This window comes from Ambystoma mexicanum, chromosome 3p (assembly GCF_040938575.1).
Source record: "Ambystoma mexicanum isolate Mex_15411 chromosome 3p, UKY_AmexF1_1, whole genome shotgun sequence".
Taxonomy (NCBI): domain Eukaryota; kingdom Metazoa; phylum Chordata; class Amphibia; order Caudata; family Ambystomatidae; genus Ambystoma; species Ambystoma mexicanum.
In genome coordinates this window covers 566,582,616-566,609,552 of record NC_090925.1, presented here as the reverse complement: position 1 = coordinate 566,609,552, position 26,937 = coordinate 566,582,616, and the positions used below count along the sequence as shown (strand labels likewise).

Genomic DNA, 26,937 nt, shown 5'->3' with positions numbered 1-26,937 from the left:
TTCCCACCTGAAGCCTCCGGTCCAAATCAGCACTCTGACCAGGGACTTCTCCACCCAGCTGGAGGAGGCCGCGGAGATAGCCAAACCAGAAGTCTTTCCAGGCTTCAGGCAGATGGTGGAAGAGAGAGTCAACCTAGCTGATGCCTGTGTGACTCTGGAACAAAAGCAAAAGTTGAAACAAGTTTTCTTGGATTTCCAAGATCTCTTTGCGGTAGACTCATATGACTGTGGTCGCACTGACATCCACACAACAACAATCCCCACGGACCCTGGCATGACTCCAGTGTTTGTGAAGCAATATCGCTTACCTCTCGCATCAATGGAGTCCCTTACTGAAATAATTAAGAACCTTGAGTCCAGGGGAATAATCCGTCCAGTCCACAGCACCTTCAATAATCCGGTGCTGGGAATATTGAAGCCAAACGGCCAGTGGAAACTCTGTGCCGACCTCAGGGAGCTCAACAAACGGGTCCATACTTCCCGATGGCCTCTGCCCTAGATTGACTAAGGGCTGGCCCAGATTCAGGGGTCACAGGTATTCACTGCAATAGACCTGACCAATGGATACTGGACCGTGCCGGTCAGCAGGGAGGACCAATACAAACTGGCTTTTACCTTTGGGGGCCAGCAGTACACATGGACCCGGACTCCCTTCGGATACCTTAACTCCGGTAATGAGTTCAACATTTTCCTACATAAGGCCATGCCCGACCTGGGTGCGAGGGGTAACCTGGCTTATGTAGATGATGTCCTCATCAAAAGTTCATCTGTGGAGGAACACATAGCGGAGATCCGTTATGTTCTGACGCAATTGAGGGCCGCCGGAGCAAAACTTTCCTTTCAAAAAGCACAGTGGTGCAGAACCCGTGTTAATTTCTTGGGGCATGAGATTACTCCTCAGGGTCTCTGTCCCCAGGAAAAGAAAGTGGAAGCTCTCCAAAAATTGAAAGACCCCACAACTCTGCGGAAACTAAGGAGCCTCCTTGGACTGACTAATTACAGCAGAAAGTTCATTGAGGGCTATGCAGAGATCACCAGACCCCTGATTCATCTCCTGAAGGGGGGGGTCAAGTGGGAATGGGGTCCAGAACAAACCGAGGCAGTAAGACAACTCAAGAGAAGCCTCTCACAAGCGCCTTGCCTAGCTTACCCTGTCAGAAACAAGGAGTTCTTCCTGGAGAAGGGGTTCTCTAATACGTGCTTGACGGCAGTATTATACCAAAAGCATGACAAGGTCAATAAAGTAATCTCCTATGCGAGCAAAACTTTATCCTCTGTGGAGGAAAAATTCAACGATTGTGAGAAGGCACTCCTGGCGACGGTGTGGGCATTGAAGAATTACCGCCCGTTTATCCAGGGGGAACACATCATAGTGGAGACTCCACACCAGCCTCTGCAATATCTCCAAAGTGACAGAATCCGGGCCGGAAATGTGAGTAATTCCCGAATTACTTCCTGGATTCTGTCAATGCAAGGCTTTCCTGTGGAGGTCAGATATGGCCAAAACAAGAAGAGTCCCCTCGCGCAAGGTCAGGCTGACTTGCATGATTGTGCCAGAGAAAACTGTCTCGAGGACGAAAGTATAAAAATCAAGGACAACACGGAGGCATACCTTAATTCCCCACACAAAGTCTTTGAAGAGGACAAGTGTGAGGGAAGGCCCACTGTCTATGTGGATGGATGCTCTTACCATGTTGACAACAACGGGGAGAAAGAACTGGTGGCTGGCGTAGGGAATGCATGGGTGAATGAGTCCCCGGAACCCTCCGCTGGATACAAAATTGGTCCCCGAAGTAGTCAGGTGGCAGAATTGATGGCTGTGCATCAGGCCATCCTCACTGCTGTCCAGCATCAACTCCACGAACTGGTCATAATCACAGATTCGGATTATGTACGGAACGGGTTCGTGGAGCACCTGGTCAATTGGAAAACCAGAGGCATGTTATGTGCTAACAACAAACCCTTGAAACATGGGAAGTTGATCCAAAACATTGATGATCTGGTCACCTCGAATGAGATGACCATCTATTGGAAAAAGATCAAGGGTCATTCCAAAGTAGAGGGACCAGACAAAACTGGAAATGACTTAGCTGATCAGCTGGCCAAAACCGGGGCCATCCAAGGGGATCTAATTGAGATTGAGTCACTATTGGGGGAAATCCAGGTCACTGCTATCACTAGGTCCCAGACAAATGCTCACAACGACCTTTCAATTGCACAATGGAGTAAGGAGACCCCTGATGCTGATTTGATTACAGCTCAGAAGGGGGATCCAGTTATTGGTAAGTTTTACCAACACCTTGAGGACCCTGAGAACTTTCCCCTGACGGATACCGATTACATTGGGAAAGAGGACCTAAGAGTGTTGATGAAATGTCCAAAAATGTTCCGGATCCAAGACGGTTGCTGGTAAGGAAATCCAAAGCTGGCCACGATCAGTGGGTGGTTCCTACCTCATTCCGAAGCTTGATGTTAAGTCACGCCCATGATGAGGCCACCGCCGGTCATAGGGGGTTTCACACAACACTGGAAATCTTAAGAGAGGTTGCATACTGGCCACACATGGGGCAGGACCTCGACCAATACTTGAAGGGGTGTCTTGTGTGCGCACAATTTCAGCCATCCCTCACGCACCGCGCGCCTCTCCAAAAGCGGGGGATGACACTGCCATGGTCAGATTTACAAATCGACTTTGTAGGCCCCGTGATTCGCTCTGCTAGGGGGAATAAGTACATGTTGACTGTGACATGCTTGTTTACCAAGTGGGTGGAATGTCTCCCAGCCCCAAATTGCAAGGCAGAAACCGCAGCTGCCTTGATGATTAACCACATCTTTTCCCGTTTTGGTCTACCTCAAAGGATTGAGTCAGACAGGGGTAGCCACTTCACCAGTGAAGTAATCACAAAGATGTGGGAGATACTGGGGGTCAAAAGGAAGTTGCATATTGCTTACAGGCCAGCTTCGTCTGGGGCAGTAGAGAGATATAACCGAACCATTGTGAGCATATTAAAGAAGTTTGTGGCAGATTCTGGGCCAAGTTGGGATATCCGATTACCTCTGGTCCTAATGGCCATCAGATCTACCCCTTCATCTGCAACCAAAATGTCACCGTTTGAGTTGATGACTGGGCGCAAGATGGTGCTTCCCCAGCATTTGCTCTATAGGACCCAAGAGCAGACACTGATAAATGCCTCCACTACTCATGAGTATGTGGAGAATTTAAGGAAACACCTCCAACATGCTTTTGCTTACGCTCAGCGGAATCTAGAAAGATCGGCTGATAGCATGAAGACCCACTATGACCTGAAGACTTCCAGGAAGGAATATCAGGTGGGGGACCGGGTCTATCTATACAACTTCCAAAGAAACCAGGCAAAACAGCAGAAATTCTTGCCTACATGGAAGGGACCCTTTGAGATCATCGACAAGATCTCCCCTGTGGCCTACAAAATCCACATCCCCAAAGGTCCTTTGGCAGCGGGGGAAGACAAGTGGGTCCACATAAACCAGTTGAAATGTTGCCATCCCAGGCACACTCTGCAACAACTGGAGGAATCCTCTGGAATCCTAGCGGGTACTGTCTCAGACTAATTCAGTTCCAACCATAAAACATACCACATCTAGTCTCTAAAATATTGTGATTTGCATGAAACTGTCTCTTAGTTATACTGTTTTTTTTTCAAAATAAGAATGTAATGTTTCGTTATGATGAAATACATATGCTGCCCCACTATCTCAACAGTGGTGGAAAAACGTCTATGAGTAGGTATTGCCGCTCTTCCTTTGTCGTTCTAGGAGAAGGAAAACCGGGAGACGGGCCAAGGAGGATGACCCAGGGACCGGGAACGAAGATCCAATGGGCCCAGTGTACCGCCCAATATTCCCATCAGGACCGGCGAGGAGAACCGATCGATCCGACCGGATGGAGAAAAAGATGCTGAACTGTGCCATCTATTGGAAGAAGATGAGGAAACATCCCAGGTCTTGCGAGTCCCATCAGTGAAACAGAATGGCCATCGCAAGAGGGGGGCTTGTGGGATGTTTTTATCCACGCATCCAAGCCCTACCTCAAAACTGTGCAGTACTGACATGGAAAACATCATGATGGCCAGAGCTTCCCAGAAAATGCACAGGGAAATGCATGAAGAATAGGCTGCCACTCATTTTTGCCGATGTTATGGGCACAGAAGGACACTGCCTAAAACCACCATTGGACTACCCACACAGTAGTCTGAAACCATTGGGAGGGGCAATGCTGATTGCCAAAAGCAAACCCATAACTGTTGGGAATTCATTTTCTTAAATCCCAAAAAGGGGTGCAGTACCAGTACTCACCACTATCCAAAAGCCGGCATTTTGAAACAACACCAGATTTTACTTTTTGTATAAAACTGAATAAATGAACCCAAAGCAGGCCAAAGAAAGACTTACTGAGAGGTGGATCCAATGTAAAGTTATATTCTGAAGTGACTTGAAGGTGTATAACAAGACTGGCTGAGCTGTGGATTTCAGCAGTTTAAGTAAATGTGGACTGAAAGACACTAAAAATCTAAATGTTTAAAAGAAATGAGTGACCTACTTTTGAGTGTCACATAGGTTGCAATTGTTTAAATGTCATAGTTTTAAACTTAGAATCAGCATTCTAGCTGCATATGTAAAAATGTTTAGTTTTATTTGAATGCAGGAAACTGGGGAACAGAAATGACATGTAGCTAAAAACTGGCTTAAAGAGATTCCAATTTTGCCTGGCAACTACCCCCCATCAGGAGTGAAACTTGAGTCACAGCTGTGTTCCCAGGCCTATCTGCCTTTTGCTGGCCACACTAAGGATATGCCATCTCTCTGATAATTGAATTAAGGGGAGCCCCCACAGAATACAGGAGCTCTGAACAAAGCCCTGTCCTGACTCAGGCAAATGTTTTATTGGCGGGAGTCGTAAATGGAGCTTCCTCCTGGAAGGACAGGGGAGGAGCACTGCCTGTGAGAGCAAGCTGGCTTGGCAGAACTGGAAAAACCAGAAATTCAACCTTGTACTGGGGGGAAACCACACCCCTTTGGGGCCAGAACATAACTCTAAAAAGATGAATAACTCATAGTACGGACTTGTGAAAATTATTTAAATGACACCATAATTCTTGTGATTTTTCTGCCCACATTTTAAAACGTGTTAGGACCCGGTGGTATGTTCAGGGGGGTTTTAGCGGAAAAGAGGATATTACTCAAAATGTGTGCATGTGAAAAATCTGACACTTTATCAACTAATGTCCATACTCCTTGCGCACATGTGTGTAAATTTGGGTTAATGTCCGACATTGCAAAATCAGTTAAAAAGTGAAATATGTGCCATTTCTGAATGCAAGCCCCCAGGAAGAGCAGATTTGGACAGGGTATACCTCCTGTGATATGTGATGGGTGCATGTAATTTCAAACCACTGTGTAGCTATGAAATGTGTTTTTTGAGCAAATATAGATTGTGTGTAAAGTTGACAGGGGTGGGTTCTCTGTATCATAAACCGACCTCATCATGATGACACTTCATTTCATTCCCCCAATCAAGTGGAAGCGGATGAAGTGGCCAATGACAAGTGGTGAGGGGCTGGCTAGTGATGCTGCACACACACCCATTTTCAAAACACATAAAAGCAGACAGACAGGACAGATAGGGACCTTCAAATCCATTTGCAGCTGGAAGCTCTGCCGGAAAATCCATACTTTACCTCCATCAATCTCAAGAGAAAGCTGTGCAGAAAGATCCAGACTTCAAATCCATCAGTCTCCAGAATCCAGAGAGAGAGAGAGCTGACCCAGATCACTGTGAAGAGACCCAGACCAGACCGGAGTCCAGTCTAAAACCTGACCAGATCCGTGGCGAGACCCATTCTAATTCAAGAATATAGTGTGAGTACCTAGTAGAACTGTGCAGAACCAATCTCTTAGTTAAAATAATATAATTCAATCTATTTTAATCTAAGTAGAACTGTCTCCTAACTGTCACCTGTCATTTGTAAAGCTGTCACTTGTCATTTTCTAGTTGCAAGCTGCACTTGTCTTTTTGAACTTTAAAATTTCAAATCTGAAAAACGACCTTTATTTAATCGCTCATATCTCCGTGACCGTTTGTGCTAGAGACTTGCAGTAACTTTCCTCAGAAAGCTTAGAATCGCGGCTTTCCTACGAACCTAGAACCGCATTCCTAGCCCCTAAAGCTATGCCGTAATCGCGAAAGACGCACTCGTGAATTTTGCCGCTATTTGCAAATTTCTCAACGTGTGAAAACAGCAGTTTTCTTGCTTTCATTTGCCAAAAATTCATTTAACCTACCAATTACTCCTAGATCCTTGCTAAAGTGAGCCTGGACTAATATTAACTTGATTTCACTCACCCTGAACCTCCTAGAGGGAATTAAAAGCATTTTAGTATATTTTTCACTTCATTGCCAGCACATATAAAAGCATTTTGGGCCTGTGTTTAAAACTCCGATCTGTAACCTAAGCTTGCTGGGGTGAATTGAATTACATTTGATTGCATTTCTGAGAACTGTGTGCTTTCCTTCCATTTCCTTGCATTGCATAAAAGGGGGGAGGGAATTGCCAGAGAAAAGTGATTACATTGTTTTGTTGAAATCATATTGAGTATTTTCTGTATTGCATTTTCATTCAACATTACATCCATCTGAACTTATATAAAGTATTCTCTACCACCTTATTCTTCTGTTCCTATTCACAAGTGTGCTAGTGCCAGACTATCCATTATTGATTACTGATCAGATTGTGATATCTAATTATTAATTTATTATAAAGTGTGATATATATCTATATTGTTTAAATTCTCAAATATACCTTTTAACTTGCAAAACAGAACTACTTCTTGGCTCAGTGGGGTCAGGGGGATTCCAAGGGAGGGGTGTTATATAGGGGTAGTCATCCAGAACGCATGAACTGGACATAAAGATATATCAATAAGGGTTTTCATTCAGTATTCTAGACTAGGCGTTGACTTGGCTGTAGTGCTGAATTGAATCCTCTTACAGCGAGGATCGCAAACCTTCCAGCAGCACTTTATATTCTTTCAAAGACCCTGGCCAGACCAGGGGACATGTAGCTATCATATTGTCTTTCTGACGTGACTGTGAAGATGCATTCTGATGGTGTAATCTCTGATCAAGATGACAAGGTTCGGACATCAACTTGGGCCCCTATATTTTTTCTAGACTAATCTTACGTCGTCCTTCCCAAGTCAGGAAATGATCTTGGTTTCTAACCTCTTCATTCATATAAGGGAACTTATAGGCCTTCTTGGTGGATATATTTGAGGACCCCTCTCACTGAACTGATACCTACTTACTGACCTTTGTCACACATAAATCTTAATATTTTGAGCTCCTTTTTTTCAACTCTCTTACCAGGATTGAGATCATTGATTGCTCTAATTGTAAATCTTCCCCTTCTTCCTCAACCTGTGAGGAATATGAATAAACAAAAATATTGGCTAGAAACCTAAAGGTGTCTCCCTGTCTAGTTCCCAGGGATCTGGTGGCCAGGACACGGCCATCGCTTTTGATCCAGTTCCTGGGGGTCGGCCAGTGAAGGGAGGATCACCTGGATGGGGGTTTCTTGGGGAGTGGGACACCAACAGGTGAGACACGGTATCCCCCTTCTTTAAACACCTTTTCCTCATCCTACCACATAGGATATTCCAAAACATTGCAACCCCCCACCCCCTTTTAAGACACAAACACTTCCGCACAACACAAAAGACAATGAACTAAAACCAGAGCCATTTACCTGACATGTCCCAATACAAGGGTCAGGCAAAGTCAGGCAATTGACCAGAATCACACACACACCTGACAGACCTTTCCCTTCCGCAAGGTAATAAAAGGTGGAGCACAACAGCACACTACGAGCAGGGCAGACCGCACAACATGAGAGCCAACTCAGCACGGCAGTTCAAGAGGAAGAGATGTGACCTTGCCCTTAGTGACAGAGACCCATGAAGCCTCAAGAGAAAGAATTAAGACCACAAACAATAGCCAGCGTGCGTTGCAGCAGATGTCAACGGTGCGCGGGAGCCACCTCCACTAACAGCCAAGCCGGGGAGAGACGCATAGCCCACAGGTACCGGCCTTGACTTTATAGACAAGAAAGCAGAGCAGTTCACCACCGCTGGTGAGTCGAGGGGAGAGCCGACAAAGAAACCGAACTGTGTTGACTGAAAGCAGCAAGTGGCTAATTGAACTTTGAATAAACAAAACAGTTGGAAAAAGAATTGGGGAAAGCCAGCATAAGAGAATCAAACACCACATGGGTGTTCACTCGAGTTTGTTGACAAAGAAGCTGTTTAATTGAGTTGTCGAATACGAAAGAGAGGTCTGTACCTGGAAAAGGGACACCCATGGGTGAGACGTCACCCAAAGCTATACGTGGAACAGAACTTTTGTGTCCGTTTGTTAAAGACATCAGGCCTATAAAGGCAAGAGACATTTTATTGTAAAAGAGACTTAACCATCAAAGAACATGATAGCTGGAACAAACTATCGGCTCGTGCTGGGAAAGCTTGGGTGTGTGCTGTGCTCGAGACCTACATTGTCCCATGCTGAAAACATGGGTAAGGCAGACCCCTGGCAATCACATCCTGACTGTTAGCTAAGATTTTCACAGAACTGGTCAATCTTCCTGACCTGGGTCAACCCAAGAACAGTTTGCTTTACTAGTGGGATATTTTTTCCTTAATACCTCTGTGAGTGTGAACCTTTTTCCACACTCACAGAATCTTTTACTCTTTTCATGGGTGTCATTTATTTTTGACTCTCCATAGTGTCTTTATAAAATTATCCTCTAACAACATTTTGGCAATAAGTGCTTGTTGTTGCTGGGTTGCCCTAGGGGCTCCCCTTTCAAACTTTCTCTGGCTAACCTTGAGTGAACTACAGTTCCCAAAGGTAGAAAGGATCTTTGGATCCCTTTTAGATTTTATTTTGTGAAGGCAGCACACCCCACCTTATGTGGAGTGCTGGGGAGATACAATGTATCCCCTTTCACATTAATTTGTAACAATTCTGTTACAGGGACAAGCTTACCTTCAATCGCTGGTGGCAGTGATACCTTGAATTAATTTGGTGCACCTTTACCGCGGGCTGTGTTCACAGCTGCAGTACAGGCACTGAAGGGGGCTCAGTTTACCAAAATGGCCCCCGTCGTCTTTTTTTGCCATTTTAATATTTCTTTTCCTTTCTTGTTCTGTCCCCTGACATCCAGGGTGGTAAATTACTCACCGCCCAAGCTCCAGTCTGTCTGTGAGGGCAGGAAGCGAGGGAGGAGTCCAAAATTCCACAGCCCTTTGTCCTCCTCCTTGCCTGAATGGGGACATATCCCAGTGGGGGGCTGGCTGTCCTGATTGGACAACCAGACCGCCCCTTCTTCTAAAATGCAGGTAGAGAATGCAGAAGTTTTGTTGTAATTCCTGATAAATACTGCGAAGCTGGAAGCTGAAGACAAGTCGACCACTGGAATCGAAACCTAAGAGTATGATGGAGGAAAAGCGACTGAAATGATTTCCAGCGACTGGAGAGCCTGCTGTGTAACCGGAGCCTGTTGTAGCCTTTCCTTCCAATCGACCTGGGGACTCTGAAAACGACGACCCTGACCCAGAGCCTGGTGAGACCCACTAGACTCAAGAATACCTGCATTTTGTGCCATCCCACGCACTGCTGCAACCGTGCGTTGCTGCAATACCCCAACACCCTGGGACCTCAAGCCACTGTGCGGTGCACGGTCTTCCAAATTCCGAATCTCGCTGAAACTTCGTGGGCATTCTGGTGGATCTCCAGAGACACGAATAGAGTCTGAAAAATCCCCTTACCAGAGTGCTGGACCTTTGTAACGATGCAAATTCAATCACGATTTTCTGTCTTCACCTGTGCTCCCTGAAAAGGCGCCACATTCGCAGAACTGAATTCAGCCGTAAGGAAAAACTAGCCTAGAGCCTTCTTCATTGATCCCTGCAGCAAATTTCCTTCTGAGGCCCTGTTTTCAGTCACCACGACAAGGAACCACTGACCGGGTATTTGGCTGCAGACCCTGAAGTCCTCCTTTTGCAAAATCGCCTTCAATGCTGAGGCACGGAGTTGACTTGGGTATGTACTTACCTTAAGTCTGTTAGGATTTCTGTGTAGCTGTGGGGTGTTTTCTGTGATGGGGAGGCCTCTCATCCAGTGCACCCAGATCCAGTGCACCCAGTCCCACTGCTAGAATCCTGCCAGGGTGTCTTCTGCGAAGCCCCTGGACCCTTTTCTAACTCTAAAGTAAAGTACTCACCTGTTGGCCCAGCCTTTCTAAGGAACTCTGACGTTTGCTACTTAAGAACCTATCCTGACACTGCCTGTTAGTCACTAGATCCTAGTTACCCCCCTTCTGCCTCTGATAACACTCAAGCTACAAGAATAAGGGAAAGACATTTAAGAGATTGGGACTTTTGCCTAGAAAAGAAAATAAGTGTTTAAAAGTTACTTACTTGTAAAGAGTTGGTTGGTTACTGTTACTCAGAGTCAACAGTTACAAAAGTGTTTACTTACCTTGGATGTGTGATGCACTATTCTTAAAAGTATGGTTAACATCTTTTCTTTCCTTAGAAACTGTTTTGCCATTCTAAACAGAAAGTAGATGTGAAGGTATATTACTCTCCTGTGATTAGGTTGTGCCTCTTCCCAAAACTAATGTGTTGGTTTCACCAGATTATTCCTGAAGGGTAATTGTATGAGTGTCCTCCAACTGGGTCTTGCTTCCCCTGACTTCCTGTTAGCCTGTCCAGAATAAGACTGTATTAGGTTGTTGCCTACCTAGAATAACTGAGTCATTCAGTAGAGTGCAACATTAGGGTTTACTTTCCCTGTGCTATCTAACCCAGAGTCTGTTGTTCTAACTGTCCCTTATAAGTCTTACATCAGTCAGTTGTATAGCAGGGAAAGATCTAACCTGGACTCCTTGTGAGATAAAAAAAAAAGTATTGGGTTTTACTTACCTTGAGCTAGCTGTGTACCATCCAAAGATATGTTACCAGAGTTACTGCTTATCTCAATCGGTGTTTCACTGATCTCAAAAGCACCTGTAATTGAATATTACATCCATAGGTTTTACTAAACTAGTATAACTGTGTGTTATCACAAAAGTAGTTATAGGTTTTTACTATGCCTGGCATTAAGTGTTTCACTATTCACAAAAAGTATATTGTATTATGTGATTTGTACAGAGAGTCAATGTACAACTAGCAGGGTCTACTGAATGTAATTGCGAAAGTAACCACTGGGTTTTGCTCCCCAAGAATAGGTGTGACCTATACTTAATGTGTATGAAAAGGTTTTGAACTACTGTTAGGTGTTCCAAATAAAGTTTATAGTTTGGTCTGTGTACCTTCAAGTATAGTGTTGAGTTTTTATAATAATTGCGATTTCGTATAATTTGTTAGTACTTAATTACCCCTAGTTTTATCTGGGCCTGCCTATATTTAAATAAACCCTTTATTTTTTACAATACATAGTGTTTCAGTGTTTCTTTGGACCACTTGCATTACAATTTCACTTGTACTTATTCTACAGCTCTCTCTCCCTCCTAAGAAAAGCCTGGCTGCTCTCTCTGCGCTACCATGAACTCAGGTGGTACAGCCTTATACTAAGAGTGGAGTCTTGTACTGCCTCAGTTGAATGGTTTTACTAAGCCCTTACTTGGACTTGAGCAAAACTGCCCTTACACTGATTTATTATTTGTGAACACTTTTTTCCTTTATGGAAATCCCTATCCCACAACCTTTCTGCAATTAGCTGTAAGGAATTAGCAATAGGTTTTTCTTAGTATAGGCCTTTGACGACGCCACAATGACCGTCTTATTTTTCATTTGATGGTCGACGCTTGCTCCCATCTTAGATTTAGGTTTAGCTTAGGTGTTTTTCCCCCATGCGTTTACAGTTTAATAAACACTCTTGAACTGTGATCACTTGTGTCTGTCTTTACTGTTGCCACATGAGTTCTTTACACTCCTCATCAACAGGATAACCATTTAAGCCTTGTGGACCACTCTGCGGCTTAGCCCTAGCCATCCCATTTCCTGTGCTTTTATTTTTTTTCTTATGGAACCCCTCTTTTGCACTAGGGGTTTGTGAATTTTTGGTGCAAACTCTGTAACCATTTGTTGACTGGTTTCCAGCTCCTCAGGGCTTAACCCTCAGAGGAACTTTCGTGACCCTCGAATTCGTATTCATATTTTTTCCCTTCTGGATTTTAGACTACTTTTTTTTTGCTGGATTTTGCTTGCGATTTTAAGCACCCTCATTTTGTTTTGGCTTCTGAAAAACAGAATACAAATAGTCTTCACATACTTTTTTCTGCCACTGCGCCCGTTGCTTTGTCTAGTGTTGCAACCTTGCAACCCTCCTCTTCCCTGGGGATCATGGGGGCTTTACTAACAGAGATCTGTAATAACGACAACCCCTCCCTTGTGTTTCGTTCTCCCTCCGTAGTTGCCCTATTAGGGGAATCATACACCATTAGGGAGGGAACAACATTGGATTTTTTGACATACAATGTTTGGCAGCCCGTATTACTGGTTATGGCATTTTTCACCTGTTCACACCTGGACTCTGTATTATGATCACCCCCACCATCAGTCCTTCTCGAAAAGCAATTTAAACATTTGTTTGCACAATTAAGTTTTAAGTTTGTGTTCACCGTATTAAATAGCCCCACAAAAGATTTAACAACAAAATCCTCAGTCGTTAACAGGTATGACCTTGGCAGAGGCAAGCCCAGGCTCCTGTGACGGTGAGAAATTTCTTGAGTCTTCTCTTTCCGACTCCACTGAAGAACCACTACTGTCCGAATCAAATAAGAGGTTAGGCGAGACTTCGTCCTGGCTAAACACTTTTTGTTGGCCCCTTTAGTCATATTGCCTGGCCGCTTTTCTGTTTGTCGTAAAATGAACCCCCCATTTAAGGACTCAATTAACTCAATTATTTGAGGTGTCCCCTTTTCCACGACAACAATCAATCCTTCATAGTTAAATACAGCTTCAATGTTACCGCAGATGTGAATCCATGAAACATCCAATGTTGTAGAATATTTAGAGTAAATACCTGTGTTTGAGGTACTGATTCAAGTGCGCCCTTCTGAAGAAATGCCAGAACTTCATTTTGTTGTAAAAAGTGTCCGGGTGCCCGTCTTCTGTTGCTTGGTGGAAGGTTGCAAGGCTTTCCAAGCTGCTCCATATAGTACCCCTCTTTCACAGTGCTTTAATTAATGTGGTAAATCTCTCTTCCTGACCTGTATCAACCCCAGAACTTTTTTGCTTGGACTTGGTAATTATTTTACCTTGTCCCTAGGTGAGTGGGAATATTTTTCCCCTCTCACCTAGTATTTTATTCTTTTTATGGGTGACCTTTTTATGTCTCTCCATAGTGTATGGTTGGAGTTATAGTTCCCTATAACTTTTGGGTTTAGGCTGGGTTGCACCTTTAGGCTCCCCTGTTAATTTCTCTTTCATGTACTTGGGTGAACTACTGTTTCCAAGTAGTAAAGAGGGATGTTCATCCCCCTTTACATTTCACATAAGGAGCAAGCGCACCCCACCTTACCTGGTAACATTGTGTTACAATTTACATGAATGGCTGGTGGCAGCGTAACTACATTTATGACTTTTGAATCTCCATTACTCGCAGGCTGTTAATTCAGCCTTGGTAATACACAGAAGGGCACCCATTTGGCTAAAATGGCGGGCTCCTCCTTTTTGCCATTTCTTGCATGCTTGCTGTTTTAGAGGTTTTCTCCTGACATTCTAGGTGGGAACGACCTCAGTGGAAGGTTTGTCTTCGGCGGGAATCGTTTGTAGTCAACGCCCAGGCTCCAGAGTGTCTGGGAAGGCAGGAAGTGAGGGAGGAGTTTAAAAGTCTGCAGCCCTTTGTCTTTCACAGTGCCTGAAAGGAACCACTCCCAGTGGGGGGCTGTCCCGATGAGTTAGGGTACTTGAGTGTCTGACAAGGGTAAATCTTTGATGTCTGCAAACAGAAGGAGCATTAGAGCTGGCTAACTGCTAACGCTCACATGAGATATAAGATGTTTCATGACTTCTGTACATTTTTTTCAGAACGCAGAGTCAGAAAATGAAAAATATTCTTGAAAGATTACATTGTTACAACAAACATTTTTCGTAAACAACGCATAGTTAGTAAACATTTTCTGATATGTTGACTGTTTCATTTAAAGTAATACTTACTGTAACACCCTCTTTGCTTTTTTCTGCTGTATTTTCCTTATCTTTTGAAGCAATTGCTGTTTCTGAAGGTGATAGCTGTGCAGCACTCGGTTGTGCAGGTTTATTGGATGCATCTGTGCCAGGCTCTGCATCTGGCTCCTGCTGTGTCGCAGTGGCTGAATTAATAGAGGTTTCAAGTGTTAAGGTCAAGGTAAGAAGCAGGTACTTTTAACATAATACATTTGCAAATGCAATTTTAGATTTTTCAAAAACAGAAATATTCAGCATATTATGTGTTTTTCTTATTTGTGTAAACCCACGCACAATAAAGAAGAACATGAAGGCTGCCTGAATCTAAAGTGAGAGGCCGGGGAATAATGCCTCACTTAAATCACCTGTTGTGCATTTCTTGAATTATCACAAAAAGGTTGCACCTATCGAATGCAGGTCGTCACCTGCTCACCTAGGGGATAACAGCCAAAAAATGACATGGATTTGCCAAAGACTGTGAAAATGTAATCAGGGCCAAAAGACTAGTTTTAAAAAAAAATAAAAATTCACAGCAAGAAATATTGAAAGTCTATTTTTTCTAAAATAAAACTCTATGCAGTCACTTAAAACGGTGCTTTGCGCTGGGCCAAGGTGCTGAAAGCTAAGGGCCTGGCACCAGCTTATGTGTCATTTGGAAAATATTTACATACAAACCTAAAAGAAAACCCAGCCCCAGTTTGTACATTACCAGGAAAACATAATTAATCTTGTAAACAATGCTTAATGCATTAATTTGTAATTTTATTAACAGAATGCTGGGTTTCTTTTTCCAACAGCATTCAAAATCAATGATGGTTTTCCTAGCGCTCCAGTGAACCTGGGACAAACACATTTCTGTTCAACACTGCTTAGTGATAATAGGGGTTGGGTTGAAATTCCAGGAAACTGGTGTGGTCATCTAAAGAAAACCAGGCTTATTTATCTTACATAGAGAAACTCCTTACACTCGCTGTAAAGAAATCTGTTCTAGGTCCCTGGTTAATGAGATGCCTCATACTCACTAGACCCATAACAAGAGAAATATTTTTAGGGAAAAATACATTTAAATTTCAGCAAGGTTAAATCCACTGTTCTCTACAGACATAAAATCTGGACTAACCACATGACATGGGGGCTCTGCTTTCTCAGGACTTCAAAAGGACATAGTGCACCTAAGGTTTAACCTTTTGCCATTAACCAAGTAATAAAGCCCACCAAATGCCCAGTAATATAAGCCCAGACAAAGAGGTCTCCGAGAGCAGTTTACATAACTCATATTGCTAGTACGAGGTTTCAGAATTCAAGGAAATGAAACTCTGCTAGGATTAGCACCAGAAATGCATTTTCAAAACTTATTTCAACATAACTCCCCAACCATATGGAATACATTAAAAAGAAAAGATGTTTTGTGACCGTGGGATTCCCATCGATCAAATGAGTACAAACACAATATTTATAGGTTCATTAAATATCAATAAATACGTCCTATATCATTGTGCACATTTATTCTGCATATATTTGCTTTAGAGAGGAGAATGTGAATCAGTAATTCTGCATTTCATTGATATGACATGTTGATATGATGAGGTAGGGAGAAAAACATGACTTTCGGGCTAAAATTACAGAATATGCATTCTGCTTCTAGTCACAGGTTTTGAAATAGGATCGACCTATGAAAATTAAGGAGTGTAAGATCTGGGAATGTCTGCCTATTAATCAAGCTAATGGAAAGACTTGACCAATCAAAAAGTGTGAGGTCATGACGACAGTTTGGTAGTAATTCCAATTATAGAAGTAGAAACAGACAGGGCATGAGAGTGCACTGAAATCCAAGACTGCACCTGTTCCAAATGGATGGGAGCTAAGCACAGATATTATCTGGAGGTTATTGGGCCTTATCCATGAGGAAAAGTGTAGCTAAGGTAGACCTGCTTTCCGAGAGGGAGAAATAGACCAGAAGGGGGCCAGTTTACTGGGATTTCCCTAGGAACACCAGAGTGTATCTGCTGGTTCTGTGCCTTAAGGAATTATTCAAAAGTGGGAATGAAAAGTCCCCAATGTAATTAGTTAGAGGCCATCTAGAACCTTTTCTCTGCCAAGTCTCAGGTGAGGGTGGACCGGGAGGTGGCTTACACAAAGGCTAATCGTTCTGAAATGATTGTTTGAGCATGTAAAAAGATAACTGCACTTTGTTTTCACACTGTATTCCAAAACCAGCCCGATAGTTTAGATGGGAAAATATAGCAGATAAAGCATAGCTATTTGTAAATACAAAGCCAACCAATTGAAACCCTGCAGTGTTTCACAGGTTTAACCCGACACCAGATTTTTGGAAGGTTGCACATTCCTACATCTCCAGGATTGATTGACAATGTGTGACCCGTGAAAACCATAGGTATTTAAAAAGACAAATTGGGGATGAAAGGGAGCACAGCTGTGCCACTTCTGTTCCATAGAAAATTATGCCAAAGGGAATAACATTTAACTCCAAACTCATAACATTGTATGGTGTGAGGGTGTGTGGCTGCACCAGTGGGACTTCATCTGCAAAGTAAAGAGGGGGAGCATCAATTTCTCTATTAGAAAATAAAAAAATAATATTCCTGTGTTGAATGTGTGAACAACACTAGGCATTATACATCGACAGTGCAGTGTCCCTAAACCATTGCCTGTAGACCCCAATGTAAGCTACCACAGTTTGTATTTTATTTCCATGCATATGTTAGAACCCTACAGTACCATATCTACATAGGATTGCATTACTAGAGGGGGAAAAACGGGAATCGTATATCATACTTGCTATGAATATTGGAGAAAATAATATATTTTTAAATTGTCATTGAATAAAAAGTGAATTGAATTGTGGTTAACTGGGGATTTAACATACTGGCTGATAAGCGACAATTATGTCAAATAATTAAGTGTGCTGCTATTAATTAGGATAAGAAATATTTAGAAATGTAATCATTTCATGTATGGAGTGACATGTATTTTAATGAAAATGACACAGGCAGGCTCATTCTTGTTTCTGTAAACCAGTTACAAATATATGCGCATCTTATTGTGGTGACTTCATATTATAATAATAAAATAAAATCACTTCCTTTTATAGTAAAATGTCAGAATCAGCCATGTGGACAGATTCTGAGAGGCCACCTATTCTGATGAACAGTGACAAACACTAATTTCTAGCCAAACCATCTGGTCAATGGGTCTGAACAGCAAGGCTTAGACTTAGGAGGGCTTGAGAGGGGTGAAGGGTTCAGTTAAGCACACACAGAGCCTTCTTAATAATACAAGTTATTGATATTTTATTGCTATTGCGCTCGTACACAAGTGTTTCAGAGCGCGACAAGGCAAGGGAGGGGAACAGGGGAGAACAAACAGCGATCTTACTAGGCCCAGAGACATTGAGAACGCACAGTGCATGGGAGAGGGAGAGGGGAAAAGTGCATGGAAGGGGGAGAAGTGGAAAGTGCGAAGCAGAGGAGAAACATAATTAACAATAAATAAATAATAAAGGCAACAAACAGTGGTAGTGCAACCAGAAATTTGCAAGTGCTAGGTTTAAGGCAGTAGAGAGGGTAGGTCTGATAAGTGCAGGAAGAAAAAGGGGGGGCTGTATGGGTACAGATACAGACCTCAGTGCATGGGGTGGCCCGGAGGCAGTGCGGGAGGGTGGCAGGGTGAGCAGGTACCTGGGCCCGGAGGACAGAGGGTGGCCAGGTATACAGTGCCAAGAGAGAACAGATCAGCAAGGGAAAGGGGGAGCGAAGGCAGAAGAAAAGAGGAAGGTCTTGAGGTACCTCCGGAAGCCGAGATGGTTCTCCTCAAGTTTTAGAGTGGCAGGGAGGCTGTTCCAGAGGGAGGCCCCAGCCGAAGACATATCTACCCCCAGCTCGTTTCTTTGAAAAACGACTGACCCTGAGGGAGTTCGAGGTAGAGGAGCGAAGAGCTCGAGAGGGGAGGTATTTTCAGAGGGATAGCTGAAGGTATTTTGGACCCAGGCCCCAGAAAGCCTTGTGGACAACGCAGAGGGTTTTGAATTTAATCCGTGCATTCACTGGGAGCCAATGGAGAGATTTCAGAGCTGGAGAGATACGATCCCAGGGCTTGAGGCCAAGGACAAGTCTCGCAGTCCTCTTCTGGATTAGTTACAGAGGGCGGAGAGTTACACTACACTTTTTAAATACAGTAACAATCGGTTTTCAGGCTACCCCAAGTAAAGTAAAGGATGTGAATAAAGAAATAAGAACCAGGTAAGTAATCAACACTTTGAGAACTAATATGTTAAAGATATATTAATCCCCACACAAAACCTTATAAATAGAAAATGTTACTTACCATAGTGACTTCTGTACTCCTAGTCCATAGTCCCCTTCCCTCCATAATGCTGGAAGTCCGTCCACAAGGATGGGACCAAAGCCATTTTGTACAGCCAAAAAAGGATATTTCCCTTTTACATTTTATGATTACGTGCTGAGACATAGCAGCATGGGCATGGCTCTCTCCTGCTGACCCCACCCACAGCCAAGACCAGTCAGTCTTTTGAAATGATTGACTGGCATGGTAAACTAACTCATCTTATTAAGGGGGATAGCGGGTAGGCGTATGGAGGAAAAGGGAATAGGTACAGGGGTACAAAAGTCACTATGGTGAATAACATTTTCTCACTCCAGTAGTGCTTAGAAAAGGCTGAAGGAGAGGCACGTGTAGTGCTCTACGGATAACATCCCACAAGACTTTCCTTTGGTAAGGCACAGCTGTAAACTTGGCTCCAACCGCATGTGCATGCAGACCCTTAGGCGTCTGCTTGTTCTGAAGTATGTAACCTTCCATAATACGTGTTACAATCCATCTGGCTATTGTCCCTTTAGAAGCCTGGGCACCTGGGTTGTGGCCACCAAAAAGTTATGAATAGACTATCCGATTTTCTGAAAGATTTACAGCGATCAAGATAAAAATGTGGTGACCTAACATCCAAACAGTGAAGTGTTCTTTCTGCTTCTGACTGAGGAGACGGGAAAAAAATAGGAAGGACAACCTCTTGATTGATATGAAATTGCGAACCAATTGTGGGAAGAAAAGTCATATATTTCCTTAGGACGACATTGTCTTTGTGAAATACTGTCGGGTTCATAGGGTTCTGAAGCATACAACGGTTGAATCTCGCAGACTCTTCTGACCGATTAATAGCCACTAAGAATGTAGTATCCCACGTCACTAACTTCATATCTGCCATGGGTATGAAAGGTATACCAGCAAAGACAGCTAAATCGACATTCAGATCCCAAGAAGAGTGTGGTTTAGATACGGGGGATATAAATGCAGTAGGCCATCAAAATGCCTTTTGATTATTGAATTGGAAGTGTAGAAAGAAATGTGGCGAGAGCTTAAGTAAGCACCAATGACCGATAAATAATTTGTAGAAGAATCCACCTTGACCTCTGACTCTGCTAAGCTAGAAATTAAAGAAAGGACATAATATAGTGACAAGATCGAGGGTAAAAAGCACATCCTAGCATCTAGTAACAGAAATGAGTCAATTTGCTTTAGTATTTAAGGCGCGTAGAAGCTTTCCTAGCTGCTTGAATGATTGTCAGATTTTCATGAACCAGTCTGACAAGGTCATCGATAAGGGGTGGGATGGAGCAATCTTCCCTCCTGCAGGGTTAGAAGATTCAGTGATACCAGAAGCTGAAGAGGGCCCTCTTGCTTCAATCTCAGAAGATTGGACTACCAAATCCTCATTAGCAATTTTGGTGCTATTAATAGAGACCAATGATAGGATATACAACACTTTGCCATTGCCTTCATTATCAGGGGAACTTGAGGAAACACATACAGAAGTCTGTAGCTCTATGAGTTCTGTAGACCTTTGCCCATTGAATCAGGACCCTGGCTCATTGGGGAAGCAATACACACTTCACAAGGGTACCTGGTAAGGTCTTGATCATCCAGGTTATTATGACATTTCCATACAAACAATGATCAAGACCAATAGTAACAGACTGAGCCGACCACAATATAATTCCAAGTCACACACTTTCGAATTCAGAAAATATTTCTTTTTTTAATTACTAGAAAATACAGCCTGGGTGAGGACGTCTTTAAGATCCTCTCCTAATCATTATTGGAAGATAGTTAACTGGATTGTCCTCAGTCCAGGTAGTCTGGGAGGCTAGATTTAGAAAGAGAGCGATATAGCAGAGCAGGTCTCTGTTCCCTTGATGCAAATACATACATTTGTTTGAGTGATTGGGTAGCATGTTGGCTGCTGAACATCGACTGGAAAATCTCAAAGAACTCATCATAATGAATCAATATAGGGTCATCCGTGTCTAAATAAGGAGTGATCCATGACAGGGTGTTTTACCAAGGTTGAGAAGGATAAAGGAAACCTGGGCTTGGTCTGAGACATAGAAGCCAGGTCGATTGAGAAAGTGGATTTTACACTGAGTAGCCAAAGTCTTGAATTCTTTAGGGTCACCCCCATATTTAGTAGTCATAGGGCGGGTAGGGATGTTTGAACCAGTACCCGGTAAGGGAAGTATAGCCTGATTCAATAGTGGACGGGACAAAGACAGGGTTTTTGGTCAACTGGTCTGTGCGTTTGATCCGCTTGCCGTAGCTCCCCAAGGACTGCTGGTGGCGCGAATCTTGCACACAATTGTATTCACTTTGTTTTGTAACACGGTGAGGGATTGAAACAAAACAGCGTTTTATTGTTGGGAGGTATTTAACTCTGTTTGCATTTTATGAATGGAGTCTACCAGTTTTTTTAACATGGTCTCCATGGTTCAGGAAGTTAAACAAGTCTTTCAATTTGTCATGGATATATACCGACCTTGTCTTCAGGAACCATGAAGTACATACACCAGGTCAAAGAAAGGATAAAAGCTCAGAGAAAATCTCTAAGCACCCATCGTCTCCTCGACCTGGCATGATCGTAATCCAGAAATCCAGAGTGCAGGAGGGATTCAGGCGAGCAGTTCCTCTTGCTTGAAGAGCTGTAGCAATGTGGGAGATAATAACAAGGTTATTATCATGTGGTAAGAATGTATCAGCTTAGGTTCTATCAGTAATGATCGTACCCATTACAGATTGTTAATCTGCTGTATTTGGGGGTCTACACAATCCTTTAGCCCCAGAGTTGGTTATGTTAACCTTTCTGTCTTGCTCAGTAGGTGGAGACTGTGTCAGCAGAACTCATTGCATTCACTGTTACAGGGCTTAAGAGGTCAGGAGTCCGCAGGTATTTGGATCAAAAAATATCATGGCAAACAAATACTTAAGTTCTAATTACCTAACAATTCGTAGCGTTCAGTAATCCTCCATGGGGTGCGGTGTGGTCTCCTTTCGTGGGACATAGTCTTCGATTCGTAGCAAAGTTCTGGAACGACGGCAGTGGCCATCCACTGCCAAACGCATGCAGTATTATGCGATTGAAAGACGCTCGTCTCAGGATGCGTGTCGCTTAAATAATAACTCAATGGGCCTCATTACGGGTCCGCCGGTAACCCTGCCGGTGCTACCGGCGGGTTGCCGCCGGACCTGTAAAACTGTACTGGCACCTAACTTCCTGGTGACACCGGGCTATTACAAGTCCAGTGGCTGTGAAGTCAGGCACTGGTAAGTTTGTTAATCCCCATTCCCATAGGAAGTGGGGACATGGAAGCACCGGGACAACGTTGCTAACTGTGCCGGTGCTTCCGTGACGTGTTTGCTTACCGTGACTGCTGCGCCCAGCATGGTCAGACCTGCTGGGCAGAGCGGCTGTTAGGCAAAACTGTATGCAATACCCTGTGGGAGACTGCACCAGCCTTGACCTCTTGGTAATAGTTAATCCAACTTTTAGTATAAGCATGTACTACACAAGTTGGCAGAGTGACTGAGAAGCTAGGCTTATCTCAAGAGGGGTCAATGTGTGCTGTAGGGTTATTATTACTTTTTCCTACCATTGCGTGTTTCTGCCACAGGCTGCAATTGCAGCGGCAGTAAAGCACCCATGGGTGCCCATTTTGTCAAAATGGCTCCCGTCTTCTATTTTCGCCATTTCTTGTTGGAAAGGGCCGTCTCGTGCTTAGTCTCCTTGGTTACAGGAATGCACCCAAGGGTAATTTGTTGGACGACAGTCACCCTGCTCTGTGATTGACCGCTAGGCTACAAATGAATAAGAGAAACCTGCATAAAAGGCAGGGCTTTTTGCTTGGAAGGCAGAGTCAACCATTGGACGAAGGAATCCGAAGAAGAACTTGGAAGAGACGCCTTGTGCAACTCCTGGACTGTTGGTTTGCCCAGTAAAGCCCTGCTGCAGTGCTGAAGCTCTGAATTTACCTCGACTAGTGAAGACCTGCAAAGGACGACTTCTCCCTTGGGTTGGTGGAACCAATCGACCCCAAGACAAGCTCATCTGGAAATCCTCTTGGAGCTGGCTGTACTTCCACTGCTGCTGCAGAACCTGACCAAGCCTGAGCCACCTCAAGAGTGATGGACCCCAGATGCGAGGAAAGTCCATAGTGGTATCTGAGAACAGCAGTGGTGCTATTTGCGAGAGTTGCGAGAAGCTGAATCAACGAAGTGCAGCTGATCTGAAGTTTGCCCATTGCTGCTGCCGACCTTCAATTCGTAGTGCAGGGGTCCCCAGATGTCCTCCCTCTTGTCCCCACAACCGAGGCCCAGGAACAACAGGATCTGCAGACCTACACAGGAACAGAAGCCATCTGGAACCAATTTCTTCTAACCAAAGGTACTGTAAAACTAAGGGTTACTTAACTCTTGTGTAGCCTTGCTAGCTCTCAGTTGAGACTTGCGTTGGTTGCTTTTGCAGAGTTGGTTGCAGCTTTGCCCCTCACAAGCCTCCCAACTTGTGGCCCAACAGTGATTTCATTTTCTACAAAGACTTCTAAAACATTGTACAAGACTTTTCACTTACCTTCAAGAAGTGCTTCAGCTCTCCTAGACTTTGCTCAATTGATATTGGCTGGCCTTGCTCCCTGAAAGACTCTTCTATCCTCTAAGTTTGTGCTTTAACTATCCCATAACAAAAGTCACACATTCTATAACTTGTGTAGCTGGGAAAGTGTTAATTTGCATTGCATTGGGGGTTCAAAAGTACTTACCTGCTTAAGAATATTGGATAACCATCGTTTTATTCCCTGACTATTTTCCTTTTGACACCAAACTCAGTATTGCTCTAAATGTGCCAGTGATATATCAATGTCCACAGTGTCCTAGTAATTTAAGTAACCTCAGGGTGTAGAAAGTGTCTGTGTGCCATCCCAAATGGGTATCTACTGATTTATTGAAACTACAAGTGTGTATTGTTTAAGTATATTTTGTGTGAAATATATTGCTCCATTCTAAAGAAGGCTTATTCAAACTGACTGTTAAATAAATAAACAATTGTTTAATCAAGAAACCTTGAGTGTAAGAGTTTATTTGGATACTTGTCACTGTGAAACTCTGTGTTACAACCATACAGCTCACACTGACCACTCTTAAGATAAGCCTGGTTGTACAGTCACTCTACCAACTTGTGTAGTACATGCTTATACCAAGATTGGGTTAACTATTGCCAAGAGGACAAGGCTGGTGCAGTCTTCCACAAGGTACTGCATACAATCTTGCCTAACACGCTTGAAAATTAAAAAGTCCTCACAGTGCTCCCCATGTGCCTCCTACCTTTTCCTGAGGTACCCTAACGCACCTCAGTTAATGTTTTACCTCCCTGCGCACGCTCCCATTACTCCCTTTCTCGCTTTGCTTCATGGGACGCATTTTTGTTTTCAAGCACATCTTGCGTTATTAATGCAGTAATCGCTCTAGAATCCACTGGTATTCCCCCGATAATGCAAAAATGTCTGAACTGTAACTGGCTCCCAAGACAACACCTGACTTCACATGATGTCCTCTTTCCCCCTCTGGCACCTTTTCATTTCTGAAATGCTTCTCTGCTGTAAAGCACCATGGGAAATATAGCTATATTTTCGGGAGACGGGGGCGCCACCTCTCCGTCAAAATATTTTAATGATCCCAAACCTGTCGCAGAAATTAAGTCAACGCTTCGTGCCCAAATGGTTTCTTATTTGGTCCAATTCCCTCCAGCAGTTTTTGCTCTTCCGCTTGATCAAATGTCGACTTTTTATCTATGGTAAAATGAATGGCAGTTCGTTGAAAACAGATTTGTTTTGTTTTCTGGATAACTTTTTGACAAATCGTTCACTTAATTTCCAGTCTAGGAAGACCCATGACAAACGACTGGTTTGTAAAATATCAGCCAAATCCCTTATGCAAGTCAAAAGTTATTAGCAATAGAATTTCTGGATTTCCTATGGCTCATGTCACTCTACTTAACAGTGGAGCGAGTGTGGTACCACCACACTAATATACATTGCCTGATTCAAGTCTCTGCAAGGAACGCATAGCACCACAGAACGGGAAAGATAGCAGCGATTCAGTCAATACCGCTACTTCAGGAAATCAGTTTGTGATTGGAACCAAAGCACACTGGCTTAACAGACTATTAGAAACGAGTCATCATGAACATCTTGGGGTTAACATCAAGCAACCCACTCCAGGGTTGGGAAACCTAATTTCATAAATGATAATAAACACACATACAGATTTTTAGGACATGACATATATTACAGGAGTTACATAGGTATGCTGACATCAGGGCTAGTTAACAACAGATTACAAGTAAAATGTGCTTAATGCACAGAATTTGAAAGATGCCAGAATCTACAAATGAGATACTTTTGCATCTTCCACTTTTCATTCTTTGAACTTACCCGATTGGGTGCAGGATTTCATGTGTTCAGGCCAGTGTGCTTGCTGGCACGGGTAATCGCAATAGCTTGTATTCCAGCAGCAATAGAATATGGCCTCCTTTTTACAATTTGCGCACCATTGTTTCTTCTTAGTTTCATCCACAGATTGTTGCTTTTCCATTTCGGTCTGCTTTTTTACCTCAGCTATAAGGCGATCCCGTTCCTGCTCCAGACTTTGACGCATCTCTGCCATAGTTAATTCTGAGGAACAAGATAAACATACAAGTCATTCTTGAAGCGTACAGTACAGCAGAGTGAATGGGTTTTTCACATTAATCTTTGTTGCAAATATGAAGAGTAAACTTCTAAAAACTGAATTTCACTGGTGTTCACAGTTTGCTTCATCACTATAACATACAACCATCTTGTTTTCTTCACCACAAGCTCAGATCTAAAAATCATTTAGTCAGGCATCAAAATGTTCCCTCGCCACTAACCATTGATGAATGAGAATTGACTGGTTGGTGAGAATGAAATATAGTGTCTTGCGTGTATGGGGAGAATTGAGGTGACAAGTGACCTTATCGCTGGTTAGCAGCTTGAAATTTGAAGGTTTTATCCTTGATTTAGTGATGAGTAGAGCAAAAGTACCAGGAATACGTTTCAAGGATAGGGTTATAATTTTCAAATACAAATATTTCGCACAAAAAACAAAACTTAGTCCGCATTTTTTCGTACCGATTATACATTTGTGGTAGGAATGGACGTTTTCAAATAACAAGCCTGGGTGCATGTCTTAGGGAGAATTCTCATTTCTGTGCTAATTCCCTTCAACTTGAGAGACCCACAGCTCTTTTGCTCGACTTAGGACTTTTTAATTTGAACCCTGTAGAGAGTGAGCTCTTTTTCTCACTCTCTCATGTATTTTGACCTGATTTGGATTACGCGTTTCCTTTGTTTTTGGAGCCCAAAGAACTCCATAAGCGTCTACTTTTTGTATGGTGACACACAGCACCTTCAGTGCAGCGTCGCAGAGAGATCCTTTAGATTTCTGATACGGTTTAAATACCCTTTCTTGTGTGAACTACTGTTCCCAAGAATAGTAAAGTGAAATTGACTTTACTTACCTTTTCTCTTTGTAGGTCCAGCACACACCATCGTATGTGGAGTGCTGCAGGGGTTACTTAGTAGCCCCTTTTTCTACCTACTCATGTACCATTTCTTATGATACCGCCACTCCTTTAAATGGCTGGTTGCAGTGGTTTAATTTTCCTACCATTGTGCTTTTCTCCTGCAGGCTGAATCCTTGCCTTTGGTGGGTTTCAGTACTGAAGCAGGCCTCTGGCTCCAGTGTGTCTGGAAGGGCAGGAAGTGAGGGAGGTTCCCGAAACTCCCCTGTCCTTTGTCTTTAGGAATGCCTGAATGCACCCAGTCCCGATTGGCTGGCTTTCCTTTTAGGACTATTTGAGTGATAGCTAGGCTGTGCATGAATGGAAGAAACCTGCTTAAAAGGCGAGGGTCTAGGGACTGAAGACAGAGTCGACCACTGGGAAGAACAACCCGACGAAGAAACCGTGAACGAAGCTTGCTCCATCTTCCTGGACCTTTGAATAGCCCGGTGAAGCCCTGCTGCTGTGCTGAAACTCCTTTTTCTGATCGACAAGAGAAGCTCCGGAAGGGATGACTTCTTCCCTTGGGTTAGTGGGACCAACTAACCCTGAGACAAACTCTACTGGACCATCTTCCCCGACTGGCTGTACGTCTTTGCTGCTGCAGGAACCGATTGCCAGGGGTCGAGAAATCCATAGTCGAGTACAACGTCTGTAAGCCGGCCATAAACTCCAGGAGTCTCCCCAGGACCCTCCAGAAGCAGGATGACCAGAGTTTGAGTCCCCTC

General features: G+C 43.5%; 1 protein-coding gene across 5 annotated transcripts in view; it reads right to left on the bottom strand.

Moving 5' to 3' along the window:
• Positions 1–26,937, bottom strand: part of ZMYND8 (zinc finger MYND-type containing 8) — a 1,749,249-nt gene that overhangs the window by 171,768 nt on the left and 1,550,544 nt on the right. For all 5 annotated transcript variants that reach the window (XM_069651296.1, XM_069651297.1, XM_069651293.1 and 2 more), the window contains exons 19-20: positions 25,062–25,301; positions 14,260–14,414 (exon numbers count right to left, since the gene is read on the bottom strand). In XM_069651296.1, coding sequence (XP_069507397.1) covers positions 14,260–14,414; positions 25,062–25,301 — 395 coding nt within the window. The remainder of the gene's footprint in view (positions 1–14,259; positions 14,415–25,061; positions 25,302–26,937) is intronic.